Below are 24,780 nucleotides of genomic sequence, written 5' to 3'. Positions count from 1 at the left end.
CCAGTTTATAGCGCATAAAGGTGTCATAAATAGATTATATGAGTGATAACAAAAGCGGTAACGGGATTTGAACCCGGGTTAGGATGTTTGCTTCGCGGGAGCGGAACTACTACACTACAAGTCCAAGTGGTTCTGAGCGAATAAATTGAGGGCGACATGCACGTGGACAGTTTCAAACATGCCCCTAGATGGCGCCATGCGTCGCTTGGCTGTGCTGACTAGGAAACGTCTAAACGCGGCCCCTTGCGGCTTGGAAACGAGTGCAAACACGCACCAAACACGCCAAGTATGCTTAGATACGCTTTCTGAGGGGCGCATTAAAAACACTGATTTGTCCCGATAACAGTGATATAAATTTTATTGCAAATAATCAAGATATTGTAACGTGGCGGCAGGGTGACGGCGACAAGGACCCCGGAAAGACGATGAGCGATCTTCTTACACGATTTACACGATGACGGCCATGAGGCAGAACTGGCGCAGGCTGAGCAATGATGGTGATGATGTTCATTGGTGAATGGCACATACCCCAACAGGGGATCGGCCAAACATCACGGGTATGAAAACAAGAGTTATTTATTTACAGGCTCCCGTAAATAGTAAATTTAGAGAGGTTTGCAATACTTTTTTTTTAAATAATATAGAACTGGGAAACCTCAAACCAATTACGCAAGTTTCAGCGTAAAGGAATCCAATCAGAGCGGGAATCTCTTTGAGCGCCGGACACAGCTTCTTCTTCGTCAATAGTTCAACACCACAGAGCCATGTGCGAACCACCACTTCGTCGTGTCCTCGTGACCATATTGATTGATTGATTGATTGATTGATTGATTGATTGATTGATTGATTGATTGATTGATTGATTGATTGATTCAAGCCTTTATTGGAGGAAAGGGGAGGCCCGGAGGCCGTGCATGGGGGAATGGGAAGTGAAGAGATGGGGGGTAGCAAAAGGTCTTCGTCGCACAATTGAATGTCCCTTCTTTGAGCACTCTTTTTGCGTCCATGATGTTATAATAAGGCTCTTCGCAGGATGGGTAGTCACCCCCAGGCTACACTAATCTCGCAAGGCCACTCTGTATACCATAATTGCCTAGTGCTTGCAGAAAATCGATGTCGTGATTTGGAGGGTGCGGAGTGTCCGTGTCTGGAGGGACGTGACGGAGCAAGTCCTGTCTTTGGAGCGCAAATGGCTGCACACCCACGTGAGCTGGTGAAGGTCAGATGATACGTTCTCTTGACAAAAAGGGCAATACGGGGGTGGGTGTCCATTCGGATGGTACCATTTCCTTGTAACAGAGGGCGTGCAGGCACTGTTGGCGATGCTTTTATTCATGAATATCTCGGCAACCCTGGGTATTTCAAGGCTCTGTGGCAGATATCCTTTAGGCTTTTGACGTAATAGGGTAATCTTGCGTTGAACACGCCTAGCAAAAAAAGCCAAGGCGCCAAGAATACACTTATATTTTGCATGCTTCGCCCCTCACCGAATTTCACGTTAGTGGAGATGGCCCGGGATATTTTTTTATATATAAATAGTGATCTGGTATGTTTTTGGTCGCTTTAGGTTCGTGGCGCAACCTATGACCACGTTTAATTAACGCACAAGCCTTTATACAAGGACAAATAAAGTTTCTCTCTCTCTCTCTCTCGCTCTCTCTCTCTCTCTCTGTATTACGCGATGACACATGTCACGTGGGGCGCTGTGCAGCGAAGCGTTTGGAAATACGCTTTCCGGAAACACTTCTGTGACGTCACATAATTTTTTTGTGCGATTGGCGGCCCCCGACTAAAGCCACCGCCAAGAAACATGATTGGGTGATTGTAGTGGGGTCTCTAATTCCATTTGATCGTATCATTCGAATGCTAACGAGGAGCTAACATGTTGGATTGGATTGGATTGGAAAATATTTTACTGACAAAGATCTCGCAGTAGGCGGGAATAATTTACGGCTCTGCCTCAACGCGGCCTAACGTCCTGATAGTTGTATATTTTGTTGCTGGCGCACGCATACCACGCATACTCCGTCACTGGAACGCGAACTTGGACGTTTTCCAACATTTCTTCCGTTTTCTCGGTTAAAAAAAAGAACGTCTTTCGTGTAAAGAATAAAGAGTGGGCTACCAAGGGCTAATTCTTTCAAACTGAACAACGTTCTATTTTGTCCTCATATCCCCTTCAAGCAGCGCCGACCGGCATAAAGCCACACTAACTGCCTCTATGTTCTGCTCTAAAAGGAATACGCACTAAATTTAAGCGAAAACGGCTCATTCTTCGAGCTTATAATCCCTGTTTCTTTGCGTTGAATTTTGTTGGCCTCAGCCTATCGCGACAAGCGGTCCAAGTCCAGTGCGGGAAAGTCGTATGCCGACTCCCTGTTTTCCTCATTATATCTTATTCGAGTGACCTTTACGTTGAAAGTGGTCTCAGTGAAACCCTAACGAGGCAATCTTTCCAATGAACGTTTTGATTGATTTTAGGGTTTAACGCGCCGACGCTACACATGAGGCGCGCCGTAGTGGAGGGCTCCGGATTAGTTTTGACCACCTGGGGATCTTTAACGTGCGCAGAAAGTTTAGTTTTGTCTTTATAGCCCCTTCAAGAGATGCATGCACTGCAGGTCATTATCTAAACTTGGCCCTGTGGGAAGGTAAAACACTGACGCAACGCATTTCTCCCATTCAAGCCCGACGGACAACCTTAGAGCGGGAACTTCACCACGTACGACGACAATTACACTCCGCTGCAGAAAGGCCTCCAAAACGAGACACGCTTTATAAACGCCGGGAGGAATTTGCCACGGTGGCTGGCACGCCATTAGGCATTTTTTTGCAGCAACCAGCTCAGAGTATAGGTGCCACATGTTCGACGCCCCCTGGCATACTCTTGACGCAAGAAGAGTGATTGCGTTACGATCAAGGCCAGCTCAAGAGGTGTATACGATTGCGGCAACGATTACGAGGTGATGTTTACTGTAGCAGCAACAGATCGGCAGTCTGCACTATATGCGACGGGACAATCCGCCACAGGGGAGGCCTCCTTCCAAGTAAAGCGATCACCAAAACTAGGGCAGCGTCAGTTATAGGGCCAAGGCTTCGCAAGCGAAAATCGTGACGCAGCCGAATAGTACGGCGTAGCGCGGTGTTTTCCGCGCCAGACGCGTATTCTTAATCGCCCGCAGCGTCCGGACGCCTTGTGTTCATTTTGCTGCAGGCGCCGTCCCGAAAGTGTGTTTTTGCGTACGGCAGGCAACCCAATTCGCATTCTCCGCTAGAATCGAAAGAAAAAAAAAAAGAAACCAAGGAGCACACGGTGAGAGCGAAACCTCAAGGTTACTCCATACCTTATCTCACCTAACCCTCCGCAACTGCAGCTGCCGAGTTGTCGGACGTGCCCGCCGGGTTTTTGAATGCGAAAGCGTCACAACACGGCCTGCTGAGCGAAGAAAAGGCCGGCGTCGGCGTCCGTACTAGCTACAGACGGCACTGCCTACTACGCGTCAAGCGTCTTCGCAGCGCCCTGCCTCGGTAGTAGAGAATTCTAAACGCAGAAAAGGAGTTGCCAGGTGACGCTCGGGCATGCGTATGCACGTGGAAAACCGGATACAGTTAAACCTGGATGTAACGAACCCCTATGTAACGAATTCCTGGATATAACGAAGTTTTTCAATTCCCCGTTTCCACCTTCAATGAAGCCCATGTGTTTGCGACCTCTATGTAACGGAGGGGTTGCGACGGTTAATCTGGATGTAACAAAAAAATCCGAATATTTTGTCAACTTCGTGATATCCAGGTTTACCTGTAGTGCCCGGGGACAGCAGCCGCTTCAGTTTGATTTCAACAGTCACCTGCGGCGATCCGGGACGCTCTGGCCAGGGGCGTTCTTTGGAAAACGATGCTTGCCCGTTCACAACTCGTATACGAAGCTCTTGGACGTCCTCGGAGTTTTTCTCTAGCTCGCGGAATTTGCCCCGTAGTTTGTCTTAAAATTTCGATCACGGTGTAAACGCAGAGAAAAATCCGCCCCTCCATACGCTTGTTACCAAGTCCTTCCGCCACAGCGTCATTCCCTTCTATCCGACTCTATTTCGAGTGCTGTAAGCATATAATTTCGGTGAACCTGGTTGTTAAGTTAGGGCACCTCGCTTATTAATTAAAACCACCCGGCTACTAAATATCCTTCGCTGGGGTTAGCTTGTTTACCTGTATGGTGTTTGTTTTCCCGCCGGCCGAGCTGACTTGGGCGCGAGGAGAAATGGCGGAAGCCTCGTCCTTGTTCGCCGCGCTATTCTGCTCACCCGACGAGCGGACCCGGAGACGATTTTACAAACGCGTCGGTATATTACCCAGGATAGTTGAAGGCGATGTTGACTTTTGAAGGAATATTTCCTTTAGTTCGTTTGGGAAACCAGCGGAGGGAGCCAACGACGTCTTAACGACCGCGATTACCGCCACGAGAATGCCCGAAACGGACGAGAGCTGGAGGTCAAAGGTATGAAGGGGGCACTAGACGTTCTGTCTACCACGGTTACGCAGCTCAAAGCTACAAGGTGAAGTTTCCATTCGCTCCACGTCTGACCCTGGCGACTTTATGGCTGGGATGCGTCAATGGGTATAGGCGACCAGGCTCTGTTATGCGGCCGACGTGTTCACAAAGCAAAGGAATTTTGGCGGCGCGGGGCACAATTATTGGGGCGCACGCTATGGACAATACTTTAATACGAGCCGCCCGAGAGCCGATGGCTGTCGTTAGGTTTGCTTTTAGTTGGGTAGTTTATATTTGTGTTAATTTGTGTTTTGCGGAAAACCTCCGGGTTTCCGTATGAGCGTGAGAGAGGTGGGTCACGCGATTATTTTGCACCCACCTAAGTTTGTTTGTCACTGTGGCCAACCAGTGGCCTAGTGTGGGTTTAATGAATACGCCATCCTCACTCGCAAATTGTGACGCCCCTTTTGCGGGCTGGGTTCTGGTGGTCAAACCGAGGAGATTGACGTTTTGTTGAGGGACAAGAGACAGGGGAGCCCCGCTGGATTCGAGCCTCGCCCGACCTCTTGTATGCGATCATCAGCCTTGAGAATTGTAAATACGTAGCGTAAATAAAGCGTATATATCGTACATCTTGCTTTCGCTTGGAGTAGACCATCGTCGGCTACGTGCCGTCAGCCAACGAGCCAGCCGGTCGGCGTTTCATCGGATCATATCTTCAATCATCGGCCGGCCGATCCAGTCTGTATGAGAGAGGTTTAGATTCTTTAGGTTTAGATTAGATTTAGAGACTCAGAGAGGTCTAGATTTAGAGGTTTAGTGAGGTTCAGATTAGAGGTTTAGAGGTTTAGATCACCCGATTACAGTCAGTGATGATCTCCTCTTGCCGTAAATTTAACTCTGGTGAAGCCTCGTCATGGGAACACAGCGAATGGGGAAAACAGCCGCAGTGAAGGAGGAAAACAAGCGCCCAACATCTTCATGACCGGCATAAGTGCGGGTTTGTTCGTCTAGTTTCGCCGCGCGCAGGCGATTCCAGTAACGTGGCCTTGCTTCGGTTACTAATTTTCATACTCGCGAGGCGCACGGACGACGGGGCAGGTGCAGAAGGCAAGCTTTGTGGCCGATGAACAAGATCGGCGCGTAAGCAGCGTTCGAATGACCCGAGGCCAGTAGAGTCCTTGTGCGCTTCGTTTCATGCGAAAGAGACTTCGCCCGTCTTGCCGCCTGGCATACGCAGTATTTCATTCCGAGGAGTGGGGACATAAAAGGAGGAAACAAATCACACAACAACAAAAAGAGAAAACTATAAACTACAAACAAAAACTTCAGTGAGGGACTTTACGTGACCTTCCCATTGCTTGCTCGTTTTTTGTTTTTGTTTTTTTTTCTTGGTGGACATTGCAACATTATAGTCGATCGTCGTGATGAGAGCAGACCTCGAAGCAGCACAAACATCGTGCTTGGCTTGCAACAGAAACATAATTATCCGTGACCATTACTTGATAATCGGCAGAGGTGCGCCTCATCCATTCTGCCCCATAAGTATAGCGTATTTCCGCCCGTATAACCCGCACCAACTATGCGAAAATTTAAGTGGCAAAGTAGGGGTGCGGATAATACGCGGGGATTTTCCTTTATTGCAGCTTCACGGCAACGCGCGTTGTGCCATGAAGCTCCTACGCAGTAACACCGACTAAGGCTTCCATAGCTCTAGCGAGAGAAGTGACACTGAGTGAATTGTGACCTTCGCCTTGCAGTCAGTGTATTCTACTTGCTAAATATACGCTTTTTCTGTCTACATGGTATGTGATGCGTTGCTTGAGCTGTAGCTTTGGTGCAGCCTCTCCTGTATCAAATGTGCGCGCGATACGCGATTTTTTTTTCTTTTCCGGCGGGCTGAATGTGGCGGTGCGAATTATATGCAGGGGCGCATTATAAGTGCGAAAATACGGTACGTCCCTGCTGTGTACGGTCCACGGTTTTTTCCTTTTTTAACAGCGCCTGAAAAATATTCGATACACGGGCAATTGGGGAGTGGAATGCAATACCGTGTTCGTTTATTTCCTGCTCAAAGAGTAGCCGATTTTCCAGCAAAGGTGTTTGCTGCCCTAGAGTCATAAGCATGTTTGTTCCGTCAAAGGTTTGTCACCTGATTGTTTGCCTTCTTCCATTTTCCCTATAGCTCTTGAACGATTCAGGATTTTTTTTTCTGTTTGGACGTTTGGATATTTGGCTGATCCTTGTTGTTTCTCTTGATGTGGAAACATTTAGTGTGGTCTTTTGTATGTAACTTCTTTGGCGTGGAATAAATTTCTATTGTATGACGGTTTTAAGGGAAAGCTTTCTACCTCTATTAGCCAACGGTTCCTTCGAGGGTGCGCGACAACAAACTCCAACGCGGCTAGGGAGGGGGAGGGCGTTCTCAGTCACTCTAGATGGCGCGGCGAATTTACCCAGCGTTCCCCGCGCGCGAGGTGCTCGTGCTCACACCGGCGGGCGCGTCGGCAGGACGGCTTTGTCGTCTGCTTTAGCGACGATTGTTTTGGGCCTGTTTTGGCGCAAATTCGCGTCCATTGCGCGCTTCCTTCACACGGCTTTATTAACTTGTTCTACAGCACCTCCTGGGTAAACCGGACCCGACGGAATTAAGTGGTCGTAAGAATTGGTTTGCTCTACGCTAAGAATTGGTTTGCAGGGCGGGAAAACAAAATGTAGAGACCACATATAGACATCTGGCCGCTAGAGAAACGCTACCTTTTGCGCACTGCTTGCAAGGAAGGGGACTCCGTTTTCTAAATTTGAGAATACCAATTCGGTTGTGTTTTAAGAGGTACTAAAAAAGGCGGAAGGAGCAACTGCTTCTGATAAATAGCGATTATAAAAGTTCCCTCAGCTTTCTCACAATTCTCGAACTTACTAAACTAACTAGTTCAAATCGGTATAAATGGGAATCACTAAGCTGGCATGCCGAATTATTTGGGTGTTCGGGCTGTGTCGCGCGGTTGTGTAGCCCCGAGCTAGCACATCACGATGGCTAGGCTCCGCTGTCTCACCCTTCGAAAGACGCTTGTCTCCGTTTTCTTTCTGCCGGCCCAAGGCCGGGCTGCATGCAGCGGCGGTGTCCGTCACTCAAGCCCGGCCGTGGCCGACGCTGCTGCGTTCGGGACTCCGCCCCCGCGAATTCCGAGTAACGGCTGGCAGATCTCTCGTTTTACTCTTTGTAGAGCCACGTGTGTGAATTCAAGTAATTGTTGTGGGTGTCGTTTAAAGCTTTGCTTTCCAACCACCTTCACAGCGTGGATTGGAGCCAATTTTTTTTTCTTTTCGTGCGGAAATATTTAGCGCAGCCTTGTGTAACTTTTTAGCGTAGAATGGGTCCTAATTGTCTAACAATTTTTGTTTAAACAAGCGCTCTCACCGTTACTTGTGTTGTTTTTTTTTTGCGTGTGACCAAAACATGGTAATAGACCTTTCCGGAAAGTTGCGCGCGCCCCCAAAGCGGCCGCAAAGCAGCCTGGGAACTGTGAGCGCCGCAGCAGCCGCCGCCGCTGCCGCCCGGGCCGCTCTTCATGTAGCTCTACCGTGCCAAACCGTGCCGTGCGCGATAGCGCCTGTGGAGGGAGCATTTGTTGACGGTGCAGCTTCGGCGTTTAACATTGTGTGATGCATGCAGAACATCTGCTGTCCCGAACAGCTGACCCGCCGCGGTGGCTCAGTGGCTAAGGCTTTGCGCTGCTGAGCACGAGGTCGCGGGTTTGATTCCCAGCCGCAGCGGCCGCTTTTCTGATGTAGGCGAAAACCAAAAACACCCGTGTGTACGAGATTTCGGCGCACGTTAAAGATCCCCAGGTGGTCAAAATTAATCCGGAGCCCTCCACTACGGCGCGCCTCCTCGCCTGTGAAACCCCACAATCAATCAATCAAGTCCTGGACAGCTGTTTTCTTCACTGGCTTCTTTTTCAAAACTTCAGCATTCTTACCACCGCCCGCATTTCTTCAACAAACTGCTGCATTTTGGGGAGTTGCAGTGTGTATCCCGTCCATTCACGCTACACTATGTCTGCATTTGTTTCAAGTACTGGTGCCCAAGAGGTGGCGAGTCTTATTGTGCAATCCTAAGCTCTTTTGATGATTTCGGCTGTGTGTAAATATGAAAATAGAAATGTTTCTTTCAGTCGAAAAAAAGACACGTACACTTTTAATTACTCCGTTAGAAAAACTAACCAATACCGACTAAAAGGTAAAACTGTTCAGAGGGCGCTAATACAAAACACGCATAGTTGACATTTTGCTTAATTATCAATTGAGAAGTGGTTCATGTGTGAAGTTGCTCAGGTAGCAACAAATTTTCCGTATCCGGTTTGGCTTGTCAGCCATCGCATTTGGGAAAACATACCACGGTATACAGTTCTTCACTTCTCGAATAACTCGCTCAACGTGTCTCCTTAGGTTGGCGATTTGCTGTGTGCGTGTTTCCTCCGTTACTGTCAGTTGACGCCGACCATTTAACATGAGGGGTCTGTTCAATTTAACGCCAAGTTCACGGAGCTCATATTCGATCAAGAATCCTGGGTCAGCTATGACGAGCTGTCTCCTTTGTTTTCTCACAGGAAGTACACTACACCTTAAAAGTGGGAAATAATAATTCCACAATGAGCGACCGAAAAGAAATAGTCGAAATGCTGAACTCGCTGCAGCAGAAACCCCGTTACTCCAATGCCGCAGGAAACGGGCTGCAGGCAGTCGCTGTCGTTGGAAAAACCGCATCGTTGCCTGCTGGAGTGAAAATATTGCTTTATGCCCTGTTACGCCGTTTGTGCTAAAATTCATTACAAAACGGGCGTTGATTACTCTGAGCTGACAGGGGTATCTCGACAGTGCTGCATATCACTAGTTCGTCTTGGGTGCCTGGAAGCGGATGCCTGGAATTTACGTTATAATGCTAGGCGTACCTGTCTTTACCGGAGGACACCTCTCGGAGAAGACCCGGTGTGGAAAAATGGTCGCATACGGTCCATGTAACATTTGCGTCTGCTCGCGTTGAAATGGGCTCCACATATCCTGTGATGTTCGGACGGCTCCCACAAAGCGAATCGGCCATCACGACCCTGGCGATTTATCTGGCGAACTTATTCCTTTTTAAGTTTCTTGTCCTTCGGAAACTTGTGCAATGAAACATTCCGGTCTCGTAGCGTATTGTTGTCCCATCCGATCATACAGCACGCGTTTTTCCGCCTCCTGCAGCCTCCTTGGCGCCATATCGTCAGTATCGTGTGAACTACAAACGCTAAGGCAGGTCGTAAACGAGTGTAGCTTTACACACGCGGAAATGCATCACGAATAACGTGTGCACACGATATGAGCTTCTTCGTTTTACCCCTCAGCTCCCCGCGGGCTGCCGGAGGCAAGAGCTGGTTATTTGTATTTTTCTCTGGGAGCTCAAGTGCACATTTGTTTTTTATTTCCTCGTGTTGAGGAATTTCTATTTTCCCGCGGGCAGCAAGAAGCACGAAGACGCTTTTCAACTGCCAGCAGCTAGCAGACGACGTTGCTAGCAGACGACAAAAGGTTCCCACGCGGTACAGGCAGCTTCAGAAGGATGCGGAGTTTATTTCTTATTTTGGGTTCTATGGTTTAAAGATGATTTAATTGATGCGCGACATAACTTTGCAAGCCCATCCTTTCGCGCTACTTAAACTTGGTCCTTTGACGGACGCCGCGAACGCGGCGCGCGGCGCGACCACCCCGTCGGCGCTCGCCCCGCGTGCGCACGCAGTTCCCATGAGGCCTTGCGCGCGCCCGCCAGGGGAAGGAGCGGCGCTGCAGTTTCTGGAAAGGTCTATTGATGTGCAATTCATCGTGTGGGTGATGTACCTTTCCCTTCTGTCCTCCTGCTTGGTCCTTACAGGACTGCAGTGTGTACTAAATAAAAAATAAAATAAAAAAAACAGAAGGATCGAACGCAGAAGGAGGGGACGGGGGAGGAGGGAAGAAGTGCGGGAGAGGACGTTGAGAGCAGTGAATATAGTCTACGGCGCAACGACTGCTTCAACATTCACGAACACGCCTCTCGTGAAATAACTTACTTGCACCACCAGGCCAAAGACACTGGCCACCAAGTCACATTTCAGTGGCTTCCAGGCCACCGTGGTGTTCCAGGTAATAAAAAGGCAGATGAAGCAGCTCGCAGGGGCCTTCAAATGCATAATATGAGGAAGGGCTTCTTCACCAAGTATGATGCCTCAGCTATGACGAAGGCACTTGTTTTAATGGAGCGGAACCGTCTCTGGTCTCTTACAGAGCACCAGTATCCGTTCTTGCACTACATAGACCCCGAGCTCAGGATAAAGCTGCCAGAGCGACTTCCGCGCCGACTAGAAACTTTGTACCACCTATTACGCCTCAATGCAGCGCTTACGAAAACTTACCTGTTTCGACTTCGCGCCACCTTGAATCCTCACTGTGATAACTGCGGATCGCCAGAAACCGTGGAACACGTACTGTCAGAGTGTCCCGCTTACATGCTCGCAAGGTGCCGTTTGGAGCAGAAGCTCGAACACCTACGCCCAGGACCAATCAGCCTACAAGTGCTCCTTGGCCCCTGGCACACTCCTTCAGCACAACGCAAACCACTAATGGCGTTGTTTGAATACCTGGACGAGATCAGCGTCACTGAACTGATTTAAACTACTGAGAACATGACGTTCGTTGAACTGTTCACACGAACATATGATGCCTGCTTTTTTTTTTTACTTCTTTTCTTTTTCTTCTGCCCGGTTATCTATAGGGCCTTTTCTACTCTCCCCTACCCATTCCCCCGCCGGGTAGCATGTCGGTGTTACGATTCCGGCAAACCTCTCGGCTTTCTTCTCTAATAAAGAGCTCTCTCTCTCTCTCTCTCTCTCTCTCTCTCTCTCTCTCTCTCTCTCTCTCTCTCTCTCTCTCAACGTAGGTGGACAGCTAAAGTTTTTAGGTACCTGTATACATGAAAAGCGTGGACACGCAGTGGCTAAGGAAGACTAGATGGCTAAATGGCTAACGATGAAATGCGGAAAGGCTAGTGGAGAATCAGAGACATCCAAGGTAACCAAAAAAAAAGAGGCAAGGCAGATAGAAGCGAATAAGTGGGGAGAAAAAAGGGAAGCTAAAACGTCGTTAGAGATGTACAGTGTTGAGAAATTGGCCGTCAGGAAGGAAAATCTGTACGATAATTCCAAAAGCAGTGCTTTGCTTTTTGAGGCTAGAGCAGGTTGCTTGGGAACTAAGAGCTTTGTGGGGAAGTATTCACAAAATGATGGGGTATGCGCGGTCCGCGGAAAAGAAACAGAAACTATGCGGCACATAGTGTTAGAGTGCGAGGGTATCCATATAAATCTACATGAGGGAAATATTCGGCTTCCAGAAGCCCTGGGATTTAAGGGTAGCACAGAGGAAGTTAACTTAAAGGCTGTTGAGGGAACGAAAAGAAGATTATAATGCTGGTGGACGAAAAGCAGAGACGGGAATACGGGAATATTGCCTAGGACAATTACCACCTGTAACAGAAATAAATAAGTACTTTGTGCCAATAAGTATTTTGTGCCTGCCCTAAGAGAATCGCTAGTATTAAACGAAGAGTATGGAACATGGGTATATTAGTTTTTTTGGTAATATGACACGTCATCACCACGCTACAAAAGGGATACAATTAGCGATCATCATTATCATCATCGGATCATTACCAGGTCACGTGGCAGAGCGTGCAGGGTTTTCAGGTGGCGGAGTAGGAGGTCGGGTGTGGATGGCGTGGCACGGCGCAACGTACAACATGGCGTGGCACGACGCACCTCACCAATCGAATCTCCAGCAAATTCGGTGGCGCCAGCAGGCCTCATGCCAAGTGCTAGCCAGAGCACACGGGCGCTTTCCATACAGCTTCCCAATCCCCAGTTACCACCTTGGTCCTAGAAACCTCCAATAGTTGGAAATTCTCAACCGCTATTGCATCCGCATGAATTATTATATCGCTATACTGTCTCATTATATTATATCATTATATCAATAACCAGATGACCGCATGATTGTATCCGTGGCGCCTACTTACCTAAAAGCGATATCCACATTACAAGATGCTGTCCTGGAAACGATGGAGTGGTTTTCGGCAAACCTTATTTTCTATCAACCACGCTAAAACTCGCCTAATTTGTTTCCGTAACCCACTGCGCAAAGTTATTCTCGATCGCCCTTTGTGTGTGCACGGCTGACATTGACCTCCTTGCACTTGCTCGCCCCTGGCCCCTTCTATCATAAACCTTGGTATGTTTCGTGATAGTGACTTACCCTAGAACACTCACTTAGCGTACATTTCTCGAAAACTTCGGTCTGTTTAAAAGGGTTGAAAAAGGGCGCGTTGGTAATGATGCATCTCAAAAAACAAACTGCATGGGGGGCGTGCCGATTGGGCGCTTGGGCATTACAGGCTTTGATGTGTGGAATAATAGAGAGTTTTAGCAGTCCGTCCGTTCCGTCGCGTACGTAGCTAGCGTGTTTACCGGGACCCGTCTGGGCACTTGGGCATTCGTCACGGTAGGGGGATTAGTTCCGCGCGCCTGCCTTCGCCATGTCCGCGCCTCCTCGCCCTTCCTCCTCTCCCTTACGCGTGCGCAGGCGCAGACCGCTCCAGGTGAACCCGGTAACAACGTAACGAACGGAACTCGTTCCGAATCTGCGCCTGTGCTGTCGACCTTCATGTGTTCTTGTCCCCGTTAATTTGCGCCGTTTTTTTGTTTTTTCATGTGTTCTTGTCCCCGTTAATTTGCGCGCAGTTTGTTTTTCGAGATTCGGTCTGTTTCTTGCGTTTTGTAACACATTAGATACTTTATTTCTTTGCCTGTTCATAAAACTGTAGCCCAAGCTTTGGTCTATAGCATACTTTGATAAGGGATCACAGTGTATAGATTTTGTGCCATGCGCTGGATAAATAGGGTCGATTCAATTATCTGTTCTCTGTTAACGAACGTAAGTTGCGATGTAATTATTGAGTGTAAGAGTGATGTGCTGAAAACTTTACGTTTACCGAACTCTGACATTTTGTTGAGCGAGACAATCATTTTAAAACATTTATGGACTAATTAATTTAAACCGTTGTATATCCCTACGTGTAATATTCGACCAACAAAACCTTCCTAGTTTACCCGTCGCAATACAGGGTTGTAGACGTAAGACGAGATCCTACAATCTTCCGGCTGCGTTCAACCGACTCCGTGTTATTTCTAGCAAAAATTCAAGATACCAACTAAAGAGTCTTTGAGAAATCGATTTAGACGTACTGCCGGCTTCCCCCACTGCGTCTATTTGTCATGTATCTTTATGTACACTTCGATTGCCCGAATTAGTTGTTCTCGTATTTGCTTTTGTTTTGTCATATATTTTCTTAGTCTATTTGGTTATTATGACTTCCAGGCTCTGCCACTCAGACTGTTTATCCTGTTTCAATAACAAAATAAACGATCTCATCGTCATCATCACCACCACCATCATTATTATCACCTACATTATCACCTTCTCTTCCTCTGCTTCAAATCTGATGTGAAGGAACACCCTACGTTTTCAGAAACATCCAGGATGCTCTCCGCAAATAAGAGCAGTTGCAAAATGGAACACGCTAAACAGCGTCTTCGATCAGGAACCTTTCTGCGGGGGCATTCATCCACAGGAACGTCCTTCTTAAGGAGCAATTAATTGACTGCGGGGTCCGAAACTACACCTGGGCGATGAGGCGCGCCGTAGTGGAGGGCTCCGGATTAATTCTGACCACCGGGCGATCTCTAATTTGCACACGGGCGTTCTCGCTTCTCGCCTCCATCAGAAAATCGACCACCGCGGCCGCGATAGAACCCGCGTCCTTGGGCTTAGCAGCGCAACGCCTTAGCCACTGAGCCACCGCAGCGGGTCTCCTCAAGGAATACTACCACAACCCCGCCTACGTGCCAGTCGTAGTGTCAGGGAACGTTTTGGTCAAAACATTTCCGAAGATAAAATACAAGAGGAAGTAGATATTTACACTGAATCTCATGTTCATGTGAAAACGTAGCGGCCATCGCCTGGGCGTGCACCGAAGCCACCCCCCCCCCCCCCCTCCCCATTTAGCGGATCACGTGCACAGTCTTGTTGGAGAATTTGAACTCTTCGGCACCCTCGGAGCTCTTCAACACATTCAAGATGCTATTTCTAATTTTTGGTCTGGGAATAACTGTATTACCGCCACTCACATTTTGCTCTTCGTTTACTAAATACCCCCTTCTCACCAAATAAACGACCACTACAATATTTCGAACGCTTCAAGAACTACGCTGCGAGCATGTTCACATCCATGTGGTCTGGTAACCAGGGATAACCAGCTGGCGCACACGGTTGCCACCATATACGGTCCCATCATGCGACGAGCCTGCTCCTACAGTGCGTGTTTTTCCCAGCAACAGCGACAGCACACAGGAAATGGCTTATTGCCGAATCACGACCACTACTCCTTTCTCTTTTTAACTGTCCTGACTGACACGGAGAAATCTTTGCTTATACCGTCTACGAAATCTCGGCCTACACTCCGGATACCATCTATAAATGGACGAATCCACATAGTGACTTTCCCTCCAAAGTGTCCTTTTGTCAATCACAGCTTTAATATATAATGTCATTCAACATGGACGCGCCATTACTTTGCTCACGGTCGAAACCAACTCGTCGCTCCCAACGCCCTCCTAAATAATGTGCAAGGCCGGCCCTCGTCTGTTGTTGTTGTTGTTGCATTGGAGCACCTTTTTCTTTCTTTTAGCGTTTTCGTAATGAGTTGAGAATTACTCCCCACCTATAACGTTTTAACGGAAGCTGCTGCATTCGGCGTTTTTTTCGCCACTCTACATATTTGTCACTGATAGTGTGCGGCTCAATTACTTCGTTAAAACGTTATTTCATTTTAAGAAATGCAAAAATAGGGTGACATATGGTCCATGCCACTATGTATGATTACTATTTCTTTCAGAATTATGCATTACTGAATAACGAATGGATAATGAGAATTTCAGCGTGCCCGTTGTTTACCGTGTTCGAGTACGCTGGCGATACTGTTTTGTCCACGCAAAAGAGACTGAAGGGGGGGGGGGGGTGAAGGGGAAAGAAGAACCACTTGGTCAGCGTACTGAAACATACGACAACCACGCCCAACATCGATCAAGTTATTATTTACATCATGTGTTATGAACAAGAGAGGAGCTAGTTAACTAGGAACCCTGTGGCATACCTGATTTCGAACACACTCTTGACCTCGATCGTTACGCTAGATATGCGAACATACTGGGCACAGTTGGAAAAGCAACTTGTTAGCAGCTGATTGAAAGGTCCTCGAAAACCAATACTTCGTCATTTTTGCAGGAGTAACCAACCGACCTAACTACAAAAGCATTAGAGGCACCCACAAAGGGAGCACATGATGCTTCATTTTTATAGAACGGTGATAAAATAATACACAAAAATTGCCCTTTAAGGTTCTTTAACACTTGAGATTCTTTTTCTTAGAACATAACCAAATTGTGACTCTTATAACATACGGTTTTTAACACAAAAACAACTAAGTACCAAATAAGACGTGTGTGTAAATTTTTGCCGAATGCTGGCAGTATTGAAATGGTACTATGGTTTCCAACTTTAATGTGAGACCGTATTTATGAAGCGGCTTAATTTCAGCAACATTTAAGTCTTCAGGTATGAAGCGATGTTCTAGTTCCGTTGAACATCCATAGCACCACAGGTTCTAGAGCTAAGAAATTGTGTTTCAGGTCGTATACAAATGTAATTATCTATGAGAATAATGCCGGACAGGCCGGGAGTGGACATGAGAGAAAGAACAAGGCGAGACATGGTTCACAACTTGAAATGATAACGTTATTTAATGATTACAGCGGTTTACATGGCCGAAATCCGTAACTTAGAATTAGTTGAAGATGACGCTAAACCTGATTAGCATATCGAAAACAAAAAGAATCTGATCACTTACAGAGATACGATGCCACCCAAATATTTCGTATATCGCTAGCCAGATCTTCTTAGAAGATTCTTTGTTCTTGCAAAAGACTTTAGCGTAATACAAACGGTATACCCTGTGGGTCACAGCAGTCACTTTATTTTGTTGCGCAGTAGCCTGAATTTGGCTCTTGGTTCAAGATGGTATAAATCAATCCCCAAAGGCTGCAGGCGCAGCAGCTTCGGCGCGTGAAGCCCCGATTTCGACCATTAAAGGGACCCTGCAACACTTCGACAAGCGCTTTCACTCTTCCCTTCGCGTCCGGAGTCACCGCAAGAGCTATAGTTATCGCCGGCACGTAGGGGCACTGCGTGATTAGCTTGTCGCACCAGATACGCTTCCATTTCTGCTTTGTTCTTGTGGCTTTTCTTTTAAAGTTTCTATCGAAAAGCGTTATTTGCTGCAACTGGAGGAAAACCGGCCAACAGCCGCTACATGCCTTAGTGACGTAATTCGAGCCGTCGAAGAACGTCAAGACCGGGAAAGAAAGAAAGAAAATTTTTTTGAGCGAGTTTACAAGTTATCCGATGGGCATAGGGCAGTAATTTTTGGCTGAGGTACTTGGCGACCCCCTAATCTAAGTACTGGGTGTGTTGGGTGACTACGTTCTGCAAGCATTTAAGATTTCAAAAAAAAAGAAAGTTGAAGAAAGTGTTGCATGGTTCTTTTATTACGCACAGGCCAAAACTGAGCGGTAGCGGTTAGCTGAGCCGATTGGCAGGAACGTCGGAACAGGGGGTGCAGGGGGAGCGATGTCTCCCCCTCTTTTAGAGATGGGGGAGCATGGCTTCCCCCGTCAAAGAGCGTGCACCCGAAGACTTCTGCTGAGCCCCAGACAGCACGGCGAAGTTAGGTTCACTTGCAAAAAGCCAAATGCGTCATGATCAGACTACAATCATTCAAAATTCCGGTGGCGCTAGTCTTTATTAATTAGACATTTCTCGCCTGTATGAGTGCCCCCAATTCTGAAAAAAAAAAATAGTGATTTTGTAGTTAGCCATTTTCGGAAGATATATATTGGCTCATTTCTAATGGTGGAGCACACTCCGCAGAGATGGGACGTGATAGGAGCTGGCACGCGTGCCATACTGCTGGCTTTCCTTTCTGGGATCACTCAACGATTCCTTCGTTCCAGATTATATTAAGCTGCATGCATTAATTACGAGGGCCTCGGTTCAAACAGCCTTGGTACCGAAGGACGCATAAGGCGGTTTCCCGCCACTCGACTGCTCTTGACGAGCTCAAGACACTTGAGTCACGGCACGCGGGTTGCAGACCCCTTCACCCTCAGTTGTCGGCGCGATATATATACAGTTAAACCTGAATGCAACGAACCTCTATGCAACGAATTCCTGGATTTAACAAAGCTTTTTTTTTTTCAATTCCCCATTGCCAGCCCCATTGAAACCCGTGTGTTAGCGACCCCTGTGTAACGAAGGCGTTGCTGCGGTTAACCTTGATGTAACGAATTCTCTACGCTGATGAGCCTTTCTTTTTTGCAGGTTTTCTGAAAAATCGTGTGGATAAATGCTTTAGTTAAGTGAATTTCGTCCGCACCGCGAACTACCGTGTGTTTCAACGTGTGATTATGGTGTCGGTTAGTGCCATAGACCTGCCTTTCGGCGTGTAGTCGCGCGTCTCCACTGCTATCTGTATCGTCAATGGTGAGTTCTGTTGCTAGAAAACGAAAAGTTTTGTCTTTCCAAGACAAGCTCGCAATTTTAAGTACCGTCTACAAGCTAGCACCCTTTCAAGCTAGCAAGTATACAAGCTAGCACCCTTTCACCAATTTTGTGTGCGGAAAAGAGCGTCAATTTCACGCGCCCTTTCAGCGAAAGTTTGGTACTTAACGCGTTACGGCACCAAAAAGTGTTTAAAGGCAAAATTGCTAGCGAATACGGGGCTGAGTGACGTTGTTTCTTTGGTGTGCCGTGTTCAAGTGACTAAGCTCGTGGGAAAGCGGCAGGCGCAAATCACGTCATCATCCACTGAGAAACAAATTAATGAAGGGTGAGTTCACCGTCACTGACGTCTAGCATTTTGGTTTCGTTTCTGCTTCAGTCACGCGCGCCTTATCTCGAAATCTGCATGTAACGAAACCTTGCGAATTTTCGTCAACTTCGTTATATCCGGATTTAACTGTAGTCGCATAAATACCCGCGAAAGTGGCGGAGAATGCAGCCGACCGTGTCGCTGAACTGGGTAAGGTCGCGGGTGCGGTCCCCTCCACGTTTTTCCCGCTAACTTTTACGTGCACGACGACACGAATTGGTGGGAAAGGCAACAACGCAAAAGCGATCGACACGTCCAAACAGCCGAACCCAATACTGGCCGTACTTGTTGACGGCGCGACGGTTGCTAAGGGACACTGCCGACGGGCCGCGTAAGCGAGGTCCAAAACAACGGAAGAGAAACAATCACTGCCCTTGCCGCCTTCGAGTTGGCCGCACCGGTTGGGAAAACAAACCCTCCGCTTTATACGACGGCAACTGCGCTTTGATGGGACAAAAAGCATTAACAAAAACAACGTTACTGAGACAACAAAACGGTGTGGGTAGAGTAAAAAGACTGCGTCAGGCAAGTAACCCAGCCGGGATCAATGAGGGAATTAACTATTAACAATGTACAGCTTCGTATTTGACGCCATGTCAGATGTAATGGCCTTACATCGCGAATAAGCATCAATATTCTCATGTTAATTTTGACGTCCAAGAATCTATAAATTACCATCTTGTGTATTCGTTTTCCTCTTGGGAGGAAAAGAAGGAAACGGGGAGTGTACATACAAAAAAAAACATCATCATCCATAGCGGTAGCTAGTCCCAACGAGTAATCAAACATCTTCACATCTAGACTCCAATTTCTACTTTCGATTGCTAGTCGCAACGAGTAATCGAACATCTTCATCATCCATAGACTCCAATTCCTACTTTCGATAGCTAGCCGCAACGAGTAATCGTAGTGACGATGAATTATGAGATTCCGGCAATGAAATAACTAATTTGGCTCCTCTCTCCGTGTAGCGAAAACGACGATCATCTAACCTGATCTCCAGTGCTACCCGGCGCCGCCGACGACCGTAAATAAAACCCGCACAGCTGACAGCCCAAGGGCTTCCTGCGATCAGCAGCAAACGTGTTTTCCTCCTTCGCGAACTTCGTCCGGCCGGAAACCCCGGTGAAAAAAGTAAATAAGACATGTTGACAGCGTTATATCAACGTCCTTAACATAGCATCAGTCCAGACGCACACGACCCCGAGGCACTGCCGTCAACGCGACGCCGGCGGAGGTCAGCTGCTTCCCACGCGTGAAGGAAAACAGAGAAGTTAAATGGGCCGAAAGCCACTCACCGAGCGCGTTCGTCCAAGTTGAGAAGCAAAGGAGAAGTAATCCTGCTGACAGTTTGGACACCGAAACGCGAGCCATAGCGGTGCCGATGGTTGGAGCAAAGTTCGGACCGATAGCATTTCGCTTTCCTGACGATGCGGCGTCTAAAGTCGTGCCCGTTGTGGCGATACCTGCGGCCGTCTTGTATCACCTCGTTGCCATGTTGTTTAGCGAGTCGCGACTGAAGCCGCCTCCCGCGAGGGCGCAGTTTAGTATCCGCGCAGGTTGCCAACTTCTCAGAGTTTAGTTCGCGGCTTTTGGTTTTGTTTTCGATAGCACCGGCGCGCTTGCGCAGTGAGCGTCCAGTCGGCTCGCGATTTTCTCTCTCTCCCACGAAAACGGTTCTTTTATTGGTTCTCGGAACTTCGGGCAACTTATTCGATGATGGCGCCTTCCTCGAAACATCATTTGATTCTTTGCTATGGTTTTGAGACGTTTGTGTAAAAAAGAAATTTTTAAATAAATACAAAAAAAGATTAGAGCAGCGCAATTTGTTTCCCGAATTGCTGCTACTCACATCTTTCATGCTACAGAATGAAAAAAAATCAGGATGAGAATTGCCTCGCGTGACTCTCCTTTAATTTTCGAAGTATTTCGAAGTCGACCATTCTAAGCAGCAGCTGAGCTTTGCCTGCTACGACATGAAGTAATGTGCGAACTTTGGATGTCAATCTGTATAAATATAACCAATGAATGTATGATCGACACAGGAACTAACCAACAAATATCCAGCTCAAAGCTGCAGAAGCATCTCTATTCTCTTTTATCAGCGCACGCCAGGTATTGCAATTACTAATGTTCTTTGGGCACTAATGTTTTACTTTAAATATTTTAGACAGCCCACGCCCCCCAATCAAATTACGAACCCGAAATTACTTTCGACTTCGTCAGCCTGTATTAAGAAAAGCTGATGACCCTGCTCGTAGTGGATGGGACATCAAAATGTCCTTTCGTGGTGTTATTAGTGTGACACTCTTTGCTGAAAATATTTGTCATATGTTTACAAAATGTGTCTCCCCTAGTGCGGTCCCTTGTATCCACGTCGCCTGCTACAGCTGTTGACACAAAGCACTCCAAAGATTTAGCGGAAGGCACTGTACTAAAAAAAACCATCAAAAATTAAAGAGCCAAAACATCCCGTTATATGGTAGAGCACATGATACCCACAAAAACCATCTTAGTATGAAACATTTATTCGGTGAAACCTCAAACTGCTCGTACGCCCTAGCCGCCATGCCCTTGGTGATTAAATTAGGGCGCGACTGAGATAACGAAGAGTCTCAGTCGCGCTGTAGTTTTATCCCCATTACTGAAAAACCGCTCAACCTAAACCTGTTTACTGCCACCTACCGCAACCGACGGATGTCGACTTATGTTTGATTTCACGTTTAGGCGATAAGAGGCCGGGCGCAACTAAAACGTCAAAGCCAAGCCTCTCATATTTACGCTGCCTGCCCAATCACCCCGATAGCACGTCGTATTCCAGTGTTGATCGGCATTGATAGCAATAAAATTCCAAATTCTGCCGATTTGTTTAGTCGGTTCGTTACTTTATAATCCTTTGCTTTTGATTTCAAATCAACATGTTCTTTGACCGAAGTTGTATATGACTGGGCTATAACAGGTATCTTCGATTTGGCCTGCACTTTCTGCATGAGTTCAGAATGGGTTCAGTCATTTCAGCGCAGCCACCGCCAGTGCAAAATCCTGCACTTTTGTCGTCTGCTTCTGCACCTCCTCCCTGGGAGGTGCAGGGAAAGCCGTGAACTCATCCTGCACTCCCTGCACCATCGGTCGAAGAGAAAAGTGCAAGCGCCGCGCGTTGAACTCGAAAATCGAAGAGGCGAGTGCTGCATTACCTGAATAAGTGCAGCGAGTGCAGTCAAATCAAAGACACCTAACAATTTTTGATTGATTGATTGATTGTAGGGTTTAACACGCCGACGCAACGCAGGCGATGAGGCGCGCCGTAGTGGAAGGCTCCGGATTAATTTTGACCACCTGGGGATCTTTAACGTGCGCCGAAATCTCGTACACACGGGCGTTTCTGCTTTTCGCCTCCATCAGAAAAGCGGCCGCCGCGGACCTAACAATTTTTAAGTAATTTGTTTTTATTTTGATAAATAGCGCTAAAAACACAACAAGCATTGCTGACGCTGCTAAAATAAATGATGCCTAATGTTGTATATAAATGTATAAAATGTTAAAGGATTGGCACGTTTGCTCTTTAGCTTCGTAAATTACAAAAAAAATATATTAAATGATGATTATGATTATGATTAGTGGCTTTTTTTTTAATCGGGGCGTTGGTTGTCGCTTCCGCCCCCCTTTTTTCTCCCTTCACTGTTATAAATTCTCACTCGTGTGATTACTCCGCTTGCGTATAGTAAATGTAATCTGTGCGAGTTCTCGTCTGGTGCAAGGTGCAGCGTGCTTTGGCGTGTTTTTTGGTGCGCATCGAAGCAGACGGCTCCAGCATTTTACTTGTGTCAGTAAACGGAGTAGAAACGACAACGTTTCCCGTTTTAGACGAGAATGGTCGTCACGAGCAACAAGATAGGCATTTGTGCACGAAACACAAAGTGAGTGCAGGGTGACGCCATTCCGAAAAAAAAAAAAAAAAAGAGAGAAAGCAACGCGAGCGCGCGAACATGGACCGGCCGCAGCAGACGACGTTTGTGCACTTTTGCCCTCTATTCGGCCGCTACACGGAAAGCGCTAGTGTACGGCTGCACTCGCACTGAAAGAACTGGCGCTGCACTTGCACGACACTTTTGTGAACTAGTGCACAAAGTGCAGCCAAATCGAGTAAATGTAAAGTAAATGTAGTACACTGTAGTAAATGTAAATACAAAAGTATGCAGTGCTCCCAGCGGCAATATTGCCAACTAAAAAAAGGCACTAAGACTTTATTATAACGTTTCTTTATATGCTAACATCAGCGTAACTTTCGCGAAATATGCAACTCCAAGCTTTCAAAAATATTAAAACTGCCAGGCGGGCACTGACTGCAGCGATCTACAGAACGCCGATCGAGATCGACACCCGCATTGGAGAGCTCAAGATGGCGGACTTCAAAAGCGTGCGTGTGTTTTCGTATCCACGTGCAGGCGTCAAAGTAACCAAAGACAATGTTTACTGGAAGCGACTCACCGTGCCTGTTACCATTAAGGACATTGCAGCCATCAACAACGTCGACATCTCGCCTGAGGAGCCGCACTCCTTCGCCATCACGTGCTCGTCGAGGGTGCAAGTTTTCAACCCCGTCAGCCGTGAGATCACCGCTCGGTTCTCCAAGTTTTCCAAAGCAGCGTGCGGCGGCATATTTCGCGGCGATGGCAAGCTCATCGCCGCCGGAGGTGAGGACGGCGCGGTGAAGCTCTTCGACGTGAAGACGCGCTCTTTGCTGAGACAGTTCGCGGGGCACCGAGGCCCCACGCAGCGCGTCGCGTTCGCCCGCGGCGGCACGCAGCTGCTCAGCTTCTCCGACGACTCGACCGTGGCCCTGTGGGACATCCCCGGCCAGGCCAAGGTACTGTCCATCGACGCTCACGACGACTACGTGCGTTCGGGCTCAGTGTGCAAAGCGAACCCGGACATAGTCCTCTCCGGGTCGTACGACCACCATGCCAAGGTGTTCGACCTGCGGACCGCCGACCCGGTCGTTACCGTCAACCACGGCGCGCCCGTAGAATCCGTGCTCATGTTCCCCACGGGCGGCGTCTTTCTCACGGCGGGCGGTCCCCACATCAGGGTGTGGGACGTGGTCGCCGGCCGCATACTGGCGCAGGTTACGCAGCACCACAAGACAGTCACCTGCCTCAAGCTCGCCAGCGATGGTCAGCGCTTGCTGTCGGGCTCGCTCGACCGCCACGTCAAGGTGTTCGACGTGGCCACTTACCAGGTCGTCCACACGCTCGACTTCCCCTCCCCCATCCTTTCCCTGGACGTGTCGCCCGTGGATAAGGTGCTGGTGGTCGGCATGACGTCGGGTCTCATATCGGTGCAGAGACGCAAGAGCGAAACGGCGAAGGAAGCCGCGCCGAAGCGCCAACGGGCGTCCTCTTATTTCCAGGCGGCACACAGCGACCCCGGCTTCGTTCCTCGCGAAGGGGACGCCGTCGTTCCCGGTAGAACGATGCAGAGCATGGCCAAGTACAACACCTACCTGAGGAAATTCGAGGTGTCCAAAGCGCTCAGTTGCGCGTTGCGAGACGCCAAGTTCACGAGGGAGCCGCAGATCGCCGTCGCCGTGATGCAGGAGCTGATCAGAAGGCGGGCGCTCAAGTCGGCGCTGGCGGGCAGGTCGGGAAAGGATCTCGACGATCTGATGCACTTCGTCACCAAGAACCTGACGGACCCGCGTTTTGCAAGGATCTTGCTAGATGTCGCCTTGCTGATGGTGGAAGTGTACTACCCCGACGTCACAACATGTAGCGAGACGTATCGGAGATTCCAGATCTTGCAAAGGGTCATGCAACAAGAAGCGACGCACATGCGTGAAATGATGGAGCTGAAAGGGACGATAGAAATGCTTCTGGCCAACTCCAGTGGCAACATACACAAGGAAACAGTGGCAGATGTGAAGCCGCTTACATTGTGAAGCCCAGCTACGCTGCTTGTATTGTTTGGAATGTCACCTCCATGTGTGTAAAAAAGAAAATCTAATGCAGAGCCGTAAATTGTTTATCTCTTTGATTTCGTGTCATTCAAAAGTGCTGAAGCAAAGGCACAGCACAACTGTTCCCCACGCTTTTTAAGATTTATGGTCATGATTACTAATATTTATTGTGTTGTAATATACAAGGCCTTGGAGCTCTGCCTAATGGAGGCTTTCTATTAGATAGGA

At 48.0% G+C, this 24,780-nt stretch overlaps 2 protein-coding genes across 2 annotated transcripts in view; one reads left to right on the top strand and one right to left on the bottom strand.

Annotated features, from left to right (window-relative positions):
• Positions 1-20,132, bottom strand: part of LOC144162894 (uncharacterized) — a 49,969-nt gene extending 29,837 nt beyond the window's left edge. Inside the window, exon 1 of the mRNA XM_077693611.1 lies at positions 19,895-20,132. Within this exon, the coding sequence (XP_077549737.1) occupies positions 19,895-19,970 (76 nt within the window). The 5' untranslated portion in view covers positions 19,971-20,132. The remainder of the gene's footprint in view (positions 1-19,894) is intronic.
• A 2,831-nt stretch (positions 20,133-22,963) lies between these two features.
• Positions 22,964-24,679, top strand: LOC144162892 (U3 small nucleolar RNA-associated protein 15 homolog). The gene has a single exon (XM_077693607.1). It carries the CDS (start codon positions 22,996-22,998, stop codon positions 24,532-24,534), a length of 1,539 nt encoding a protein of 512 aa, XP_077549733.1. The 5' UTR covers positions 22,964-22,995; the 3' UTR covers positions 24,535-24,679.
• The last annotated feature ends 101 nt before the right edge of the window (positions 24,680-24,780 follow it).

This window comes from Haemaphysalis longicornis, unplaced genomic scaffold, assembly GCF_048455015.1.
Source record: "Haemaphysalis longicornis isolate Haplotype H1 unplaced genomic scaffold, Haemaphysalis longicornis Haplotype H1 scaffold_12, whole genome shotgun sequence".
In the NCBI taxonomy this organism is placed as follows: Eukaryota; Metazoa; Arthropoda; class Arachnida; order Ixodida; family Ixodidae; genus Haemaphysalis; species Haemaphysalis longicornis.
Note: the sequence above shows the minus strand (reverse complement) of the source record. Positions and strands in the feature narration are given on the sequence as shown.